This window comes from Centroberyx gerrardi, chromosome 23, assembly GCF_048128805.1.
Source record: "Centroberyx gerrardi isolate f3 chromosome 23, fCenGer3.hap1.cur.20231027, whole genome shotgun sequence".
NCBI classification, from domain to species: domain Eukaryota; kingdom Metazoa; phylum Chordata; class Actinopteri; order Beryciformes; family Berycidae; genus Centroberyx; species Centroberyx gerrardi.
In genome coordinates, this window is record NC_136019.1 from 15,455,832 (window position 1) to 15,475,559 (window position 19,728).

General features: G+C 44.1%; 1 protein-coding gene across 1 annotated transcript; it reads left to right on the forward strand.

Moving 5' to 3' along the window:
- The first annotated feature begins 12,463 nt into the window (after positions 1 to 12,463).
- badb (BCL2 associated agonist of cell death b) lies at positions 12,464 to 19,716 on the forward strand. The gene is made up of 5 exons (XM_078291748.1): positions 12,464 to 12,613; positions 13,376 to 13,522; positions 14,832 to 15,052; positions 15,959 to 16,092; positions 18,657 to 19,716. Exons 2-5 carry the CDS (start codon positions 13,384 to 13,386, stop codon positions 18,727 to 18,729), a joined length of 567 nt encoding a protein of 188 aa, XP_078147874.1. The 5' UTR covers positions 12,464 to 12,613; positions 13,376 to 13,383; the 3' UTR covers positions 18,730 to 19,716.
- The last annotated feature ends 12 nt before the right edge of the window (positions 19,717 to 19,728 follow it).

Sequence of the window (19,728 nt, forward strand, 5' to 3'; positions counted from 1 at the left end):
GTTAGAGGCAACACAGCTCAAGAAAAACAAAACTGTCAAAAAACAAAACCTTGCTTTACAACCAAGGTGCATGAAGTAGAGAAAAAAGTAGAAAGGAAGAACAAATTCAGCTAGTCTTGGAGGCTGATGGATGTTCGGAAAAACAGGCTTTATTGGTACAGAAGGTTACATGACAAAGAGACAATGGATACCTTTCCAAAATGTCCACTTCAGCCAAAATGTCCACTTTAATGGACTTGGACCAATCAGAAAACAGATCACATGTCAAAGGTCAATGTCTAGTATGTAGCTAACATCATGACAGACCAGGGAAAAGGACAAACTAAATGATTTGATTTGTTTCACTAGAGATCTAAGCCTCGCCTCGCCTCTCCATGTGAATCTACAGAGCGAAGGCGGGAAAGAAGGATAGAGGTGGATGGGATGGGAAGGGGGAGGAGGGGGGTGAAGGGGCGAGAGATGGACGAGGGAAAGAAGGCCAGCGAGAGCATCGGAAAAAACGACAGGGCGAGAGAGATGGAAAGAGGAGAGGAGGGGAGGACGGAGGCCGGGGAAGATGGGGAGGGAGGAGAGGAGCGAGGGAGCAGGGGGCTGCGTAAATGAGAAAAGGAGGAGAGAGAGGGAGATGGGTGCTGTGTAAATGAGAAAAGGAGAGGGAGAAAGGGGGGGAGGCGAGAGAGTGGGAGAGCTGGAGTCGATGTAAATAATGAGAGAGCGAGAGAGACAGCGAGAGAGGGAGAGGGAGAGAGAGTCGTTTTTCAGTATCCGTCTTTTAGACACAGTTGATCAGAGTTCTGTCCCAGCGTGAAGCATGGCCTTTACACTGCAGCCTAATTCACACCCGGAGGGGACAACACACACACACACACACATACACACTCCAAATTCTTACATGCAGCGAGAGAACACAACTTCACACAGATATACACACACATCAGAATAATGCATAACCACAAAGTCAGAACTGGTCAAACAAGCATATACACACACACACACACACACACACACACACACACACAAATACAAAACATGCATGAAAGGACAATACACAAATCTACCACGCCCACACACACCCCAACACACACAGATTTGTATTATAGCTGCTGGGCTGCGGAAAGAAAAAATAAATCACACTGTGTGAAAAGTCTAGAAATGAATAGAAGTGCAGATTGTGCGAATGGCTTGTGAATGTAATATTAAAGCGCTGTACTAATGAATAAGTACCGCTGGATTGTGTTTGAAAATGGGGAAATCGTCTCCTTGTGGAATAGAGCTGGTGCCCCGACAAAGGCAGAGATACTACCTCCGCTCTCTTATTAAAGGTTCACAAGATTGCTTAAAAGAAAACTCCATCCTCGGATCCTCTTACACTGTTATATATCATCAATTTGTGATATTCAGTACGTTCCGGCGGTTATTTTGGGATGAAGTGTTGTAATTTACATTTTTGGTGCCCCCGCTTTCCCTCAGCCTGCCTCCCTTACTTCTACCTCTACGTGTTTTCGGACGGATTCTTCCTTTAAACATTGACTGTTGCAAGTCATTGATTATTTTGCAGACCACAACTCATGCTAGTCCACCTGGAGAAGCCCATTCACTGGCAGCTGTGCGGTCAGTCCACATTGATTGGAGTGTAAAGGTGATATATCACTGAAAAGCACAGAACCTGCACGGCCTTTATGGTGAATTTACACTCAAATTGTGGAAAGGAGATCTGCAAACGGACTTTTCTGGCTCTGACGGATGAAATCCTAATTAATGAATTCAACTGGTAGTCAGTCAAATTTAGTTAACATAATCTTGATACTTTCAGTTACTTCTGGAATATGCTGCCTATAAAATGCAGAATATGAAGTGGAACGGGCAGATTTCTAAACTGTAGCATGAATGAGTGCATAACCTCACAATCTAAATGCACTTTTCCCCTTCAAACAGCTCTCCAGCAAGTAATAACCTATTTTCTCAGCTGTATTTGTAATCTGATTACTGCTTGGGAGTTTTCGGTAACTGAACCAGATACCAGTTCCCAATAGATTGTATTCCGATTACTACAATCCTGTCACATGCTATTCTGTTACTCAACTCTGCTCTATTTCATCCTCTCAGCACAGCATCAAAGTATTCCACATTCAACGCCTATTAACCCTCCCCCATCGCCTCGTACTGTGTGTGTGTGTGTGTGTGTGTGGCTGCCTCGCCACTGTATTGCCAAACAAACCTCACTGATATCTTCAGAGAAAAGCTACATTTCTACCCAGTTTCTATGGCAATGAGAGAATGCGAGGAGCCTTCTGGCTCACTATTGTCACAGAGCTGGTAAACCGTCTGAAAACTGCGATGGCACCACAGCACTCAGCATCTTTTAAAGCAGCAGCGTGAACCCGGCCGGGCTGGAAGATAATTGCTGGTTTGTCTATGCAGCACTGATGTGTTCTAGTCTAACAAGCAGGTGAAACTGTCATGCGTGGTTTATTTTTGCTGTTGTTCGCCATTTAACAGGATAATTACAGGATGTGTTTTTTTCTTCATGTGATATTAATATGGTTCTTGGAGCTCTTGGATGAGATGATAACGCTGCACTTTGCCCACGCCCTCCGCTTCAGAGCGGCCTAACTCCTGCTCACTTCTATTCTCAACATTATCCCCTTCGCTTCAGGTTAGCTAACTAACTCTAATTAGACAGCTTGCGAGTCGCATAGCAACGAGAATGATGCGCCCTCTGAGTTCCTGCTCTCTGTGTTCCCATCAGCGCTCGCAGCTGCGCTCTGCGTCGGAGCGGGAGCCAGCAGCCTCCTGTCTGGTCGCAGCCTCACGCTGTCGTACAGACGGGGCCGCACGGCGCTGCGGTGCCCCGCCTCGGGTTCAGGACCGGGAGGGGAGATGATTTAAGCGGCGTGAAAAATTTATGTTTCTTGTCCAAGTTGCTTAAATAAGTTATCATGTTATTAATCTTTGTGACAAATGCCCTTTCCTCGTGAAATAATGAGACTTTTCAGATGTCCAATACAGATATTACTCAAGAAATAACATGTTTTAATTAGCCTGGGTCTCACAGTAATTTTTAGTTGATGCCTATTAGCTGCTGCCTAGGTGACAGCAGTCTTCCAAGGGTCCAGGCAGGAACACAACACAATCGGATCCAGAGCGCTGCATTACCCTCACCGCCCCCCCCGGCCCCAGCAGGAACATAAAACATTATGAAAATAAAAGTAGGAGATTAAGCCTCTCCTCTGGGCCCAAGGCTGCAGTCCATTACACCTCCGTTGTGTTCCTCAGAAGAGACACTACTTAGCCGCACTAGTTGTCTGGGCCGAGTCCCTGGCTGAACAACATGCGCTGCTCTCGGCCGTGTCGTCCACAGGCTTTGGCAGGCGATCAATTGGCGAGGCACGAAAGCGAGTTAAAACAAGGCTCGTTCTTCTTCACACTGATTTGCCCCCCCCCCCCATCCATTCCCTTTGTAGTCGAGATAAGCTGATCTACATCGGCTCCATTTTGATGTACCTATGTAATCGGCAATGCAGCACACGTGCTTCCATAGTGTATTGAGCCATTTAACATACATTTTCTATTACAGCGAGCCGTCTATTGTGGGATTGTGAGGATTATTCATGTGCGTCATAGCCTCAAACATTACAGTAACCACCAGCTGTTCCAGCGGAGCAGAAAACTGTGGTGGTACTGGCCAGCTGCCAGGTGTGAACGCGCTTAAAGTCACAATGACCTGGAAAATTACTTTTTCAACTTTTAGCTAATTCTCCATATCATAATGTGCACCTATTTCACAGTAAATGCCAAAAAAAGGAACAACATTTTTACTTCAAGGGGACCAGTGGGCATGCATAAAAATGTCCTTTTCCTAAGACACCATGGTTTGCATCCTGGTGGCTGAAATTTATTCATTTTGAAGAATGCAAATTTTGTTACAGCTCAAAATTGTGGACAAGGCATTTTTGAACTTTTGAACAGTCCCACGGCGCGCTACGTCCCGCCCCAGCATCCTGTTTCGTCTGAAGAAGCGAGACGCCATAATGACTGTGTGTAGCAGGGAGTACCAGGCCAACTACCTTGAGTAAATAAAGGTTAATAGAGGCTGAATTCCCCAAATCCCATGTCAGAATTCTCTTCCAGCCAGACAGCTCAAATATTGGTGCTGATTACAGAGCAGCCCACAAATCAAGCCATTTGTCTTTTTCTTTTGTAGCCTATTACGCACTGTTGGCATGGTTATTCATGAGCTGCCTCAGCTACATGGTGTCAGGACACTGAAGCAATTGTGAGTCATGCTGAGTACGGTCCATAGGGGAGCTGTGGAACAGACCGAAATGATGATGAGCAGCGCGAGCGAAGGAGTCTCGCTAATTTGAAATGGGAGAGACGAGCGTCAGGACTGCAGCCTCTGTTTCTCTCTCACACCAACTCAAACATACAATACATTCTTGTGCAGACACATGCAGCCACACACGCGTCCAGAATTACTGAGCACACACACACACACACACATATACGTAGACACACACACACTCACAGACACACACTGGTTGATTGTTTTCTGTCCACTCGAGGTCATAATAGCGCTAACGGCCATACAAGTGCGTCAAAGCATCTGTCGCTACGGCGTTCTGGCCGTTAGGCTCGTCGTCAATCACAGCAAAAGTCAATTCCTAAGTGCTTGCGTGGCTCTGGGGCCAATCGCATACACACACACACACACACACACACACACACACACACGATTTACTGTCCATGTTTACACATATGTGCCTACCTGCCGACACAAACAAGCACGCACACACTTTTAGCACATACACTCACAGCACCGACATGCCCCGATTCCTCCACCCTGCCACACACACAAACATGCAAAGGCATACTCAAACACACACACACACACACACACACAGACACACACACCATTCAGATGAGATGTGCACCACCTCCATCAGCCTGCAAGGTTATTGATCAGGGCTGCAATGGAGGAGTTGATTAATCAGGAGGCAGAACCAATTAGGTCCATGACACACACACACACTCACACACACACACACACACACACGGAATCTCGATCTGTATCCTGCCTGATCTCATGGTAATTCATAAGAATGTGACAAGAGTCATATGTACTTTGTATTGGCAAAACTATAAAAAAATAAGGTGGTAAATCCAAGCCCCGTGTCCCGGGAGCAGCTGGGCTTTCAAATGTCAATCAGTTGCAATCAAATGTCTAAGCATGACCCCAATGGTAATTCCAACCTTAGCAAAACTTAATCAGTAAATAGTTTATTAGTAGTGGGTAGAATTGTCTATCCGTGACCCAAATCTTTAGCTGTCTTTAGCCCTGCAATAATCACAGATTTTGCTCTTGCCCAATTTGAATTTGAATTTGAAAGTCATAGAGGGCATTTCCACTTTTCTCATGCCTTCCAGATTTCCATCCATAAGCATTGCACCAGCAGAACTGTGAGAACGTGCTGCAGAATTGAACATGCACGCACGTTTTCTCACACCCACCCACAAAATCTTAACACACCCAATCGCAATTTATATCACAGTGTAAGTCTCACCAAGAGACAGGCACAATTTCTATTTGTGTCCCAACATGCACACCTTTTTTTCTTATATACTGTAACATGCATGCACTTATAAAATCTGGTACACACACACACACACACACACACCATTTCAATATCTATCACAGCATACACACCTTACATTCACTCTTACTCTCTCGTTCATCCACACAGACAGTAATACACACACAATTAGCCACATGCATACACGATTTACAGTATATGTCTTATTTGCATACGGATGCATGCATGCACACGTGCACTCACTCACTCCACACACACACACATACACACACACACAGTGTTCAGTATAACCTGGGGTGTTGCATGAAAATGGTCCCAAAGTGCAATTCACCACTTATGTCTCCTCTCTTTCCTTTCCCCTGAAGCAATACTGACCTTTCCGTATGATTCATACCACACACACGCACATACGTATGAGCGTACACACGCATGCACACACACTCACACACACACACAGACATACACTCATCTTGCATCATCCTCAGATACACGTCTTGGGTTAACACTCTAAAATCCCCCCCCCACACACACACACACACACACAGACAGACACTCATCTTGCATCATCCTCAGATACACGTCTTGTGTTAACACTCTAAAATCCTCATTTGGAGCTTCATGCCTGATAGTTTTTACATGACAGTGGAGTGTATCCTGCTTTCGAGACATGGTGCAGGGGAAAGTTGATGTGGATAATATGGAGGGCTTTAAGAAGCAGAAGCAGGATGAAAAATACAGTTGGTTATTGGCAAAAGTGTTCAATTTCCTTTCCTTCTAATGGTGCCCATCTATCACGGCCTTTATTTCTTTATTTCCATGCAGATTTGTATTGTCATGCTAATATTACAGTTACTTCTGCTATTTCTTTTCTGCTGACTGGGACTTAATGGAGCCAGCAGTGCAAGTCCTCATTAGCAGCCAATGGTTTGTTAATGTAATTGTGTTGTTCCTTTCATTCCACAGCACTTTGTAACTTTGCTAAGAGAAGTGCTCTACAAATAAAGCAATTATTGTTATTAGGTCGTCATATTTCCAAAATACAGCAGCTTGTAAATCTATTTTAATCTAAATGGTTTGTCTGAAGTTGTAATCACCAATGTATTGTTTTGACTGCACAATTTTGCATCTCTATCCAAGAAAGGATGCAAAAATTTCCCTGGGAATCTATAGCCTGCAAGAGAGCAGCATTTCATATTCCTATATATTTCATATTGTATTGCCTTGATCCGTCCCTCGACTCCCTGCTCAAATTACCCCTTTGGTTCTAGCTTACAGGTACAGTCCAGAAACATACACACATGACAGATAAAAACCTTTTATCTCCCCAAAAAACTCAGACTTTTGAGGTATTAAAGCCCCAAACTGTAATTGCAACATTGTCACCCAAACTAGTAGATTTCCAGCTCATTATTCTCTCTCTAGAAGTTCCAGGTTAAGATCTAAAGGGTTTGTTGCCACCTGACTGAGTCCAACGAGCAGCTTGTTTCTATCAAACAACAACATCAATTAAACAGGGCCGATGACGCCATGAGCAAGCAGGCTCAGTCTACATGAACTAGTTCAGTCAGCAACCCAGATAGACACGGGGGAGAAGGGGATGGAGAGATGGAAGGAGAGAGAGAGAGAGAGAAAGAGGCTGGGAGAAGAAGAGGGGAGAAAAGGGGAAAGGGGGAGAGAGTAAGAAAGCAAGTGAAACAGAGAGAGGGAGATGAGGTAGAGAAAGGAAAGGAGAGGAAGGGAGATGAAGGGAGAGCGAAGAGAGAGATAACAGACAGAAAAGAAGAGAGAGAGAGGGATGTAGAGCAAGAGGAAGACAGAGAGAGATACAAGAATTGGTGATGGAGAGCGACAGACGGACAGAAAGCGACGGAGGGCACAAGGGATGGAGAGATAGCGAAAGACAGAAAAAGAGAGAGATGGAGGGGAAAGAGGGCAAAGGAAGGAAGGAGGGGAGGGCGGGGAACAAATGTGAGAGTTGGCATGAAGATGGAAATGAGAGAGAGAGAGAGAGAGAGAGAGAGGGAGGAGAGGGCGAAGAACAGAGACCGGCAGCAGCGATGAGGAAGATGAGTGTGCTAATGCGGATGCCGTGTCCCGCCGCTGAGCCGGGCCGGAGACGCGGCCCGCGCTGCATCGTGTTGCGCCTCTCCATCCAATTTCCTGCCTCTCATCACTGTCACAGCAAAACAAATAAAATGTTAAAGCAGGATGGATTATCCACTTTCCTTTTGAAAGAAAGAAAGCCGGAAAAGGGGGAAAAGGAGCAAGCAGGAGAGCTGCAGAAAGAGCTGTGCACCATTTCAACCGGATTTGCATCGATGCAAACGCTGCGATCAGATATCAGGCTGCACCAAACTAAAACAGGGAATCCATGTTGGAGTATTTCCCCCAATTCTAAATGTGTCAGAAATCAAAGCAAAGTGACTTTATTTTCTGCCTTTTTTACACATAGCGGGGTGTTACTTCTCTGTAATGGAGAAAAATGAATTACATCTCTATCACGTTTTTATCACTTTCTATCCAACCACTCCAAACTTGTTCCATATTGCTCAGTATGAGTAATGGATCAGATCAGTAGAGGGTATCAGCCAAGTTGCACAGTCAGCATCAGTAACCGCAGTAATAAACTGGTAATCATGCATCCCTAGTTTCAACTCATTACTGCAGCACAGTGATTGCGAAGGGATGTCACTCCATAATGTGTCATGCTTGTGTTTTGGCAAAGTAAACTCGCCTTTTAGCATGTCAATAACAGACTTAGGGAAGGTGTGACAACGGATTATTTGATTGTTTGATGGAGAGCTTCAGAATCGACTTTCAGATATGGCAGCGGCCCTACGCTAAGACACTGATTGAAATGTGGAAATGTGTTTTGCTGCAGGCAGAGTGTCACAGAGGTTAACACAGACTGATTGATTGTTAAAACAAACTATTTCAAATTGTATTTCAATCGCTTGGAAAGAGGTTGAGCAGAGGAAAGGGTCTGAGAAGCAGGACTTCACACCCAAATCCTCATCTTGTTTTCCCAGCCTGAGCCAGTCAAAGTGTGTCCTTTACTGTAAAATAAGACTACGGCTACTCAATAACTATCATTATACATTATAATGACAGGCAACCACTGCTGTACGCCTTAAAGTTCACATATGGAGTACATATGTTGCAGCTGACCACACACACACACAAACAGTAGCTCCGAACACACCCATGTAGAGCCCAACCACAGTGGATGATATTAGAGGGGAGAGAGAGGGCCGGGCGAGGATGCAGGTTGACAGGATGATGGGCTGGCATGTATATGTGTGTGACTGTGTGTGTGACTGTGTGTGTGTGTGTGTGTGTGTGTGTGTGTGTGTGTGTGTGTGTGCAGTGAAACCAAGGCAAAGGCTTCATAACCTGAGCCAATTCACTTTGGAACACTGACTCTTTAAAATGTACTATCGCTCTTGTCATGAACACACTGCAAAAATGTCCACCTAAACAAATTGTTTAGTCTCATATTCAGTCTTAAAGTCTTATTTCAATCTATCGCTTTGACTTGTTTCAGGAATTTTGTGTTGAAAGTGTTGAAACAAGGCAGATCACTCCACTAGCATCAAGAAAATGTTTTGAAACAAGTTGATTTGCAATGGAAAAAGTGAAATTACCGCACCATGTTAACAGATTTTTCACCTTGTTTTAGAGAAAGTAAGACTTTAAGACTCAGTACAAGATCAAATGACTTGTTGAGATGGACATGTTTGCAGTTTGGACCCAGCAGAAAACAAGCCAGCAAGCCATTTTTGATCCCAACCTATAGTTTAAGGCGCGCCTGGTTACGGCACAGAGCAGAGCAGGGTGCGTACGGGTGGGGCGGATCGAATTAGTAGGCCACCATATGTCGTCTTTGTGATCACAGAGTGCCTTAGTTGTATGTTGAGGGAGCGGTCCGTATATAATGAGCATGTACCGGCAGCGATGATGAAAAGCCTGCAGTTGAATGGGAGGGCTGGAGGAGCATTCACTCAGATGTAGGTTAAGTTTGCTCATTCCCCATTTCTGTCTCTCTCTCACCTGTGTACTGTTCGTCTGATTTCTTCTTCTTTATTGTCTGGCAGTCTTTCATTTGCTGCCTCCTTCTCAGCTCTTCTTCTCACCCTAATTGTCTCTCTCTCTCTCTCTCTCTCACTCTCTGCACTCACAGACACCTCTCTCATCTCTCGCTCGGTCTTTACTTTTAATCTTTCATCTGTTGCTTTTTCAGTTTCTTTGTCTGCCTCTCTCTCTCTCTCTCCTCTCGTCTGGCACTGCCTGCACGTTGGATGCGCTTCTCATCTTTTTTAGAACTGGCGCACCGAGTCATCTTCTCCTCTCTTCACATCCTCTTTCTCTTTCTCTCCTCTTCAAGCTCCCCCACTTCAAATAATTCACAAGCTCGTCTCCCGCATACTGTACCGAACCTGGGTCAGCAGAGAGGGAAAATATCTGAGAGGACACACAGGGAGAAACAGTGGCGGCGGCGGCGGCGGCGGTGGCAGTGTCCTGGCAATGAAAGGGAAGGAACATTTGGAACCGCTGCTGCATTTGCTCTCAAACATCCACACATGTATACACACACACACACACACACACTGAGTGGTGGTTTGGAGACAGTGTGGGTGTGCATACGCCTCCGTTTCCCAAAATAACCTCCAGATGAGGGGCTGGGAGGCAGGGCGAGGTTGGTACAGGGAGATATAAATGGATGCTAATTGTATGGCTCTCTCAGATGACGCTCAAATACAGCAGAATTACACACACACACACACACACATACAGTACACACCCTCCCTGTCTGTGTATGTGTGTGAGAATGTCTCTGCTTGTATGCGGAAGTGTGTAAGATCATCTCTCTTACAGGGATGAGTGTGGATGGGGATTTTATGGGGATTTGAAGTTACTGTATAAGCACACATACATACACATACTCACCATCTCGCAGACACACACACACACACACACATTAAAATGGATAGTAATTGTATGGTTCTCAAACGACATTCCAAATCCAGCCAAAAAGAGAACTCACATGTATTATTCCTATAATCCGTCCAAAAATAGAGTTCAAAGACAGCCATTTTCTAGAGCTGCTCCTTCGCCTGCGTTACGAGAAGCTGACTGGCCGGACTTACACTGTTTGTTCAAGCTTATAAACCCAAATGGGAGTTTATTTGGATGCTCTGAATTAGAAAAATGCCCCCGTATGTATCCCACTGCCCTGAATCCTGTCACAGTTTCCACAAAGACAGTTTACCTCCTACTCGTTGCCAAGTGTCAATTATTGACGTGGCGGAATAAGTCTCATTTTGTTTCTAATTTGGCGAGAGGGAGGGAGACGAGTGAAGCAGAGGAGGGAGAGAAGGAAGAGAGGCAGCGGTAGATGTAAATGGGGGATAATTACACGGCTGGCTCTGCGAGGTTGATGTGAGGACCGCAGCACAGGAGAGAAAAGTGGAGAGATAAATGGTAGAGGGCGGGGGGGGGGGGGGGGTAATTGTTTCAGTCATTAATTGTTTCTCATCTTTCTTCTTCATACCATACACACCCTACACACACATATATTGCTCTGCTGTAAGGATTAAGCTGTTGCATACAGGCAAAGAAAGAGGGACAGACGATTTGATTGCATGAATTTGGTTGAAACTTGATATAAAACTCCCCCTGAATAAATAAAGGTGAAAAAAAAAAAAAACTGCATCACTGTGCTTTTCATGTGGTCAAAACTATGCAGAAGCCCTACATCTGCTTTTCAGGAAATTATTTTCTCATTGATGCTGATTTTACAATGTATTTTCCATAGGTTATTTATTTTAGGCCCTGGCATCATTAAACATTTTCTACATGACAGGGATGATGTGATCTATCAGTTGCAATATTGAGAAAACTCCACATGACGTTCTTGCAAGAAACGAGATAACGCAGACAGATGACAGAGAGAAGAAAGTAGACAAGCATGGCAGTTGTCAGTGAAAGTCACAACAGCACAGTTTGTTGTCCTGTCTCCCCACCTGCTGCTCATACAGAGTATAACAACAAACAGCTCAGTGGGATCTTCTGCCCGTTACTGTTCTGCATACAGTATGTCAGGGTTTCTTAGCTTTGAGGTTGGGTCACCATGTGAAGACCCCAGGAAAAACATTCCTGTTAGAGGAAGAGGATAAGATGGGAAGGAAATACTTAACGCTATCTTGATGCCCTAGAAATTCTTCTGTAATAAAGTTATTGAGTGACTATACTCAGTTATGTTCAGTGAGAGCCAATACAATCTGTATATGTGTGTGTGTGTGTGTGTGTGTGTGTGTGTGTGTGTGTGTGTGTGTGTGTGTGTGTGTGTGTGCGTGTACCCTTGACTACAGGCCTACAGTCTCCTGCCCCACCCTCTTCTTATCAAGGCCACCTCCTGCCAAAAGAAATCTCAGATGACTGTTGCATAACATGGGTTGTGCCTTCCCTGTAAATTTCCTTTCATAGGTAAACACCTCCAACCCTCGCTTTGCTACAGTTCACAAGCCACTTCCAATAAGACAGAAAGCAAGCGAGAAAGACAGAAAGACATGTTACATGATCTGCTTGATCTGCGTTTGTTTAGTTATTGTTTTACTGTTTGTTATAGTTATTAATCACTTTGTTTGTTTACAACTATTAACTATTGTTACCATAATGTATGTAAGCTTTGGCAACATAAGAATCACTTGTCACTGTGAGGTGACTGAACTTGAAGTTAATATTGAAAAGGCTCCTAGGGCACAAAAATAGTACTGCGCCTCTACACCACACACTACGGCAAGCCGGCGAGACAAACAAAGCCCCAGCCCAGTCCTAGCTCGCAACAGTGACGTCAGCGCGCCGCGGCAGTAGAGCGACGCGAGGCGATTGGGCGAGCGGAGCTAAACTGTATTGTACTGTAAGAAGACAGGATACCAAGAAACAACAACAACAACAGCCGCAGGAGGCTAACTAAAGACACACTCGCACGTTTCGGGCTCACACTACAACGACTTCGGGTAAGGAAACCTATTCGTAGTCGGTTTTTGATACTGCGTTGTTAAAATGCCGCCGCAAGAGCTTCCGCCCCTCTCTGGGAAGTTTCTTTTGTCCTCTTCAATCAACAACAACAAAACAAGCGTACAGTCCTTTCGCCAGAGAGGGTGTGTTGGCTGGTAATGTGGCATGACAGTGTAACAAGTCGTTCATGATATTATATCGGGATCTACCTTGTCAAAAACAACTCGGTTATCTCGCCGGTCGTGTTACAGTGTAGATACCTTTGGACCGGCTACTAGCAGAGCGGACAAGATAGCCTGCTGGGTGTGATAGGTAGCTACAGCGTCGGCAGTTTAATACAGGTCTGTTTGATGCCATTTTATGATGACTGAAATAATAAGTATGTTGTTTGACAGTAAAAGGATATTAGATTATGCAGCCACTCTATCGCAATGTATTCTTCTCAGTGATACACGTGTGAGAAAGGGCAAAACGATCATTTATTCATAGAAAATATGTGTCATGTCGTTTTATCTAGTCCTTTTAGATGAGTCAAGTGCAGTTCTGTACTAATACTGACTATGTTCTCAATAACTCTACTTCTTTGATTTATGTTTGTGCATGTATATGTGTGCATATTTCCTTGTGTTTAACACACACACACACACACTAATCCCACCCATATCTTACCTTCTCTACCTCTCATCTCACACACACACACATTTTTGTTTTTTCTCTCACACACACTGTCATAATTATCATTTAACTCCTCATTTCTCCAGATGTCTCGATGGCCGCCCAGTTCACTATTTCAGACAGCGAGTCAGAGGCCTCCGGGGAGGTAGAGGAGTACGAAACCGACCAATCATCTAACGTGCAGGAGCACCTTCTAGGCCACGCCCTCACCGTACCTGAGCTCAGAATGGCAGGTAAGACTCCAAAGGATTGTGGGAAATGGGAAAGAGGGGAGTTTAAAGGCAGTGAAACACTGAGCAGTGATTTGGGCAACTGTGCTTAAGGAGGTGCATAAGTGTTGTTGGTTTTAGTCTCATCAGGACATTTTGTTGCCTGGGAACATTGAAAAAAACCTGAGCGGTCTAGTGGTAAATCAGGTCGTCCCTCAACCCAGAAGGCGCGGGTTCGACCCCCCATGCAGCAATACCTGCCAAAGTATCCTTGAGCAAGGTACTACTTAACCCCTACCTGCTCCAGGGGCATTGCACTAGCAGGTATACCCAGCATAAGAAATATGAATAAAGACATCAAATACATCACATAAAAAAATAGATTCTTATCCTCTGTCCACTTTGCTGCCTGTGGATAGTGGCATTGTTGATCTACACTGCACACAAAACTTGTCCGTCGGCATTCTTTCTCCATAGGAGGCGAACTCACAAAAAAAAAATCAATCGCCGTCAGAGAAGAATAGAATATAGAAAGTTCATTGCCCTTCTGCTCCAATTGTCAACAATAAGAGCCTTTCCCCGCTCACCAACATCGCTGTATTATTCAGGATCCCCAAGTATTCTAGTTTCAAGTTGGTGCGTGTCATGATATGCTGAAATCAACCGGGGTTGTGATGCGTAGATAAACCTTATCCCATTGACTGTGGGTTTTTACCGTCGGCACTAGCATGAATCTCATCCGAGTTGTAGTAGAAAAAGAAAGGAATGCAATGTCTTATCATTTTCCTGCTCCAACAGTTGCTGAAATGCAGTTCCTCTTCTTGGACAAAAGAGGGAAAAACATTTTACGTCAACGTGTCAAACCAAAACAGCACTCATCCATCCCTTTCTCCAACCCTTATGTCTGTTTCTTACTTTCTTCCCCTTTTCTATCTCCTTTCCTGACATTTTTTTTGCCTTTGTCTCTTCCCCTTAGCCCCCACTTACTCTACAGAAAGTTTGAGTTTTGCTGCTTGTACGCCATCTGGCCTTGTTGGCTCTTGCTTCACCCTGATTTGTTTTGGTCCATTAAGATTAAACTTTAATGGGGAACTTGATGTTGGGAGTTGGTCAAAATGTAACCAATTTAGAATTTAGTATGCACCACACAAGGGGGTAAAGGTTTTTTCCCTAGGACTTGAGGTTTTTGGACACACCATTCCCATTCATTCCTCTATTCCTGCTTTCCTTCATTATTGCATGATTTCTTTTTACATTGCCCCGATCACATTATAAAGTGAAGTAAGCTCTGAGGCGTCATGGACCTGGCTCACCCTTCTCTCTGCCCATGTAGCGAGCGGTCGGCTCAGGCTGAACTCGGAGTCCCACGCCTCCACCGTCGCCAGAGACGAGGAGCTCCAGGCCAGGGGGGAGGGCGAGGACGGGGCGGCCGGCGACGGGGCTCCTTTCCGGGGTCGGTCCCAGTCGGCCCCCCCTGCCCTCTGGGCGGCCAAGAAATACGGCCGGCAGCTCCGGAGGATGAGCGACGAGTTTGACAGCTTGCTGGACAAAGGGGTGAGAAAGAATGAATGATCAGAGGATGGATGGGGAGGAGGGAAGAGGGTTAAAAAAGAATGAGATCAATGGATGTATGGTTACATGAGGCATGGCTGAAGCAAACGGCATGAGAGAGAGGGATGGATGGATGGATGGATGATGGATGTTTGGAATGAGAGGTGGTGAGAATAGATCTGTTTGGGAGAAAGGAAAAAGTTGAGGAATAGGGGAGAAGAATGACAGATTGAGAAAATTGAGAAAGGGTGTAATGAAAGAATAGATGGATGTTTGGAAGTATAATTAATAAAGGTTAAGGGTGGATAGGAGGGATGAGAGATTTACTAATAGACCATGCACAGTGTTTTACTCATCGAATCAGCCTGAACTCATGAGATCTGAACACATTTGTCTTAGTGAAAGTAATGTACGTTGCAGTTTGGCCGAGCTGCGAACTGCATCATCCCAGTACTTGTGAGGCTTCGTGTTTACAGTCTAAAACCATATAAAACACTCCAAGGGTTTGGCTCATATGGCAGCTTTCTGCTTACAGAAATACACTGGCTTTTTGGAAAACAGCATCTTTGATCAACTTACCATTGTGCAGTTAGATGACTGGTAGCAGGTTCAATTCTGAGTGTCAAGTATTTTGGTCGCTACAGTGGCTTTGAGATGATGCAACGCTAGCTTGCACTAAAAATACACTGTATGCTTATGCCTCAGCATACACTGTAGATGACTGAAGACTGAACACACACTGGTGTCACTGATCTTGTAGTCGCATCACCATAGGTTGATCAAAGAGTTTATTTGCCAAAACATTGGCATATTTTAATTAAAGGAAACATCCCCACCCTTCTATGCTTGACAGTTTCGGTAATAACTTAATGTGTTCTTCATCCTGTGCTCTGCCTCTGTCCTGTGCAGGAGATGAAGCGGGTGAGGAGCGCTGGGACGGCCAAACAGATGCAGCACTCTAAAAGCTGGTGGAACTACCTCTTCAGTCACCAGGAGACGGAGGGAGAGAACAGCCACCACGAAAACCACAGTCACCGCACTGAGTAGGGACTGGGGGAGGGGGACAGAGAGAGGCATGGTTGGGCGGGAGGGATGGAGGGAAACGACAAGATAGCTGTGGAAAAAGACTGCAGAACAATCGAGAAACAAGAACAATGTGAACCGCACTGAGGAGGGGCGGGTGAAGGGGTGGACAGAGGGAACAAGAGAGGGGCAGATCCAGACAGAGAGGCTTGGCTTAGCGGGACATAAATAACACTGGGGTCCACACTTGTTCCCTGTTCAGAGTCCCATCCCATGTCATTTATGACATCATCGGCGAAGTCATTTTTTGTATTTTGGCCGGGTGTGATGTTAGCTATCTTGACTCTATTGTTTGGCAGTCGGCTGTGAAGTGCTGAGAGGCAAGAACTTTATAATTCTCACACGAGAATGAGGACAAACTGTTGGCAACGCTGCCCAGCTAACTGAACCCCAAAAGTAAATGGATGCACATCTATGATGAGAGAGAGAAGGGAAAGAGGGAGGGAGGCATGGATGAGAAATGGTGTTCTTATCTGTTCAGCTGCCAAAAGGCAAAGCGTGAAAATAAACACCAGAAGAACCACTGTAACCAGACTGAATATAGCAGAGAGGGAGAGATGGAGAGCGGCAGAGAGGGCAGAGTAGAAAGCAAGGGAATAGAGAACAGAGATAAGGCTCAGAGAGGAGGAATGGAAACGGAGGGGGAGAGCGGATATCTTTAAAAAAACAGAATGATGGGATAGAAGATATAAGGGGACTTGAGAGACGACCACTCAGTTAAAAGACGCGTGCCACTTCAGTTGTCTCTCCTGTCAACACTATGCAACACAGAGGGAGAGATAAACGCACTGAAATTTACATACCTGACTATTCGAGGCCACTTTGAATGCTCCTAGAATTTCCTTCCTTCCTCATTTTCCTGAGGAAATTACCAACTTCAGATAGTTGTTTTGGATTAAATACGCTAGAAAATTACTTTGAGGTCTCAATTAGATTGGGGCCACTTGGGTCATCCTTGTTCATTATGGTGTTTAGATGAAGTCATTTCATTTGGAATACGAGTAAATTAGTCTGTAAATGGATTATTAGTCACCATGGGAACATAGTCACCTATCTTCTGTGTTGTGATTGGTCAAAACAGCGCTCTGTAATGCTGACTGTGACCAATCCAATCACTGTCAGCTGAGGAGTGCTCGGTTTGCATTTATCTCTCGCCTTATGTGTCCAGTTTCAAAGCAGTTCAGTCGTCTGACAAGCGAATCAAACGCTTGCTTAGAAATGTTAGTGCTTACTAGACAACACGTACTTATGGAGAACACTGTGTTTTTGTGGTAAAATAGTCTGTGGGCCACAATGGAAATGGCCACAAACAAGGAAGGAATTTTTAAAGCATTCAACTTGGGCCTTATTTGACATTCTATTTAACTACCTACAAGCCAGCACCATTTATACATGACTGCACTCTGGTGATAAAAAAAAAAAAAAAGACTATCATCAATCGCTTTATATCTGAAATTTTTAAAAAAGAACAATCTTGTACAAGGACAATCTCTGATAGTGCTGAAATAATATCTTTCGTAAAGTACTGAACTTCAGGGTTAGATTTTATCTGATGAAAACGGAGAATTACAGTAGACATATAAAAGCATAAACCAATGTGGATTTATCTTTTTAAAGCCTTGGATGAGCAACAAAACTAAAACAGACTATGGGCTTTTAATGTGTAAATATTTTGTTAATATTTTATTGGATGGCAGGGGTGGGGGGGGGGTTAAAAGTAACGCGGATTAAGCAGAATCCTATATTTTACAAGTTCGGCCAACCTAGCAATAGGCAATGTACAATCCAATGGCTCTCGGGATAAATGTTTTGTGCATATTTAAAAAAATAAAAATAAAAAAAAGTGGGTGGGGATGATTAACTGCTGTACAAGGAGCCAACAAATCAGCCTTTGGCCCCATTTACTCGGTGCCCAATGCATGTAGAAGATGGATTTAGTGTCAAGATAGGACATTAAGTCACATTTAAACAGGTGTAAAACAAGCTGGAAGGACTGGAATCTGATTTTTCCAAACTACTTCCAAAGCTGGTGTACGAAAATCAGTTTCCACCCTGTTAGGTGTATTTAGACCTGTGTGTAGATGTGGCTCTTTGCCCTTTCATGTGCATTGGGATGTGAATGCCCAGTGTAAATGGGATTTTTATCCATCAAGCCTCAGGAGTAGGAGTGCTGATCTAACAATAGATTTGCAATTTAGCTTTTCAAACTGTAATGAAATGTGTCAGAAAAGGCATTTTCTGATTGGGATTTGGGGGCGCTACTCCAGTATGGTTATTTGGCTGTCAGCTCTATGCAGTAAGATCAGCACTTCTACTCAGCTTGGTGAATACAATTAGGCTATTTGTGACTATTGTTTGTCAATATGTGATTATTGAAGATGATGATAGGTTTGTTCTACTTGTGTCTTATTCTCTTCCTCGCGACTTGTAGGGTTGAGTTGTAAAGTGCTCCGGTGCGCAGGCAAATGGGCTGCGTTCATATTGTCTTTAAACTTCAACTTTTTTCCCCTACCTTTTCTCATAGCTTTTCCTCAACCGGCTCACACCCATTTACTAAGCATGGACAAGTTATGAGGAGAGAATTCCTGACAATCTGAATGGCACGGCCTTTTTCTTGGATTCAATCAAGTCTACCTTGTGTGTTTGATAACATATGCCTCATCATCCGACTGTGTGAAAGACACAAATGAATTGATTGAAATATTTGGTAACCCTTCAAATTCCATCAGACCTTGTATCTGGTGTAATGCCCCCAGCACAGCTAATACAGTTACGCTTTGTTCACATCTAATGTGCTCAATTTTAAAAGGAAGGAGTGATCCAAATGTTTTCTGATATCAAATATTTCACGCTAGCTAACAGGGAAATGCTGGTAATTGGTGCAAGGCATCTGAGTTTTTAAGGATGAATTGTGCTGTCATAACAAAGCTGTATTTCACATATGAATACATCACTCCTTGTAGACAGACTGTGGCTCTAATGGTACAATAGAATCAGTTAGTAAATAATATATGCATGGCATTGACCTAGGAGACAGATAAAGATGCTTCTCTGTCTTGAAAATAAAGTCTAGCTGGAATTTAAAGGGTTAAATATTGTGATGAACTGCCTTGATGAACATGTTATGAACATGTTGTAACCTGTGATGTGACACTGCACAGCCAGCCTTGTCTGCATACCTGTCTTACCGCCTTAAACTTTATGGCTCACTGTCACATATTCTGCTCAAGAAAAAGCACAATAACCTAGAGGTGGGTTTGCTGTCACAGCCGTGAGAAAAATGTTAAAAGGGCTCACATAGATACGTGACACTGATTTGAACAATTTAATAAGGCTCTGCAGCCGTTAATGGATTGTGACAGTGAACACACCTCAGAGAATAAACCTGCCTGGGCACCTGTAGTTTTGCAACCATCCTCGGTATTACTTGAATCTGAAGATGTGTGTGGAGAAAGTCGAACCTTGAATATTTACTTTTTTGGACTCCTTTTCATTTTTAATGACTTTTGTAAATGTATTTTCTCTAATGCTGTGACACCGCTGGTATATGCTGTCCTAAACAATAAAGAATTTTATGAGTGGTTTTCAAGTGAGTG

What these genes read in the sequence shown, in the direction of transcription:
- badb (XM_078291748.1), top strand. Translation starts at nt 13,384, where the DNA reads ATGGCCGCCCAGTTCACTATTTCAGACAGCGAGTCAGAGGCCTCCGGG. An exon ending in ACCTGAGCTCAGAATGGCAG is followed by an intron (nt 13,523 to 14,831) that starts GTAAGACTCCAA and finishes CTGCCCATGTAG; the next exon opens with CGAGCGGTCGGCTCAGGCTG. An exon ending in AACCACAGTCACCGCACTGA is followed by an intron (nt 16,093 to 18,656) that starts GTAGGGACTGGG and finishes CTTTTCTCATAG; the next exon opens with CTTTTCCTCAACCGGCTCAC.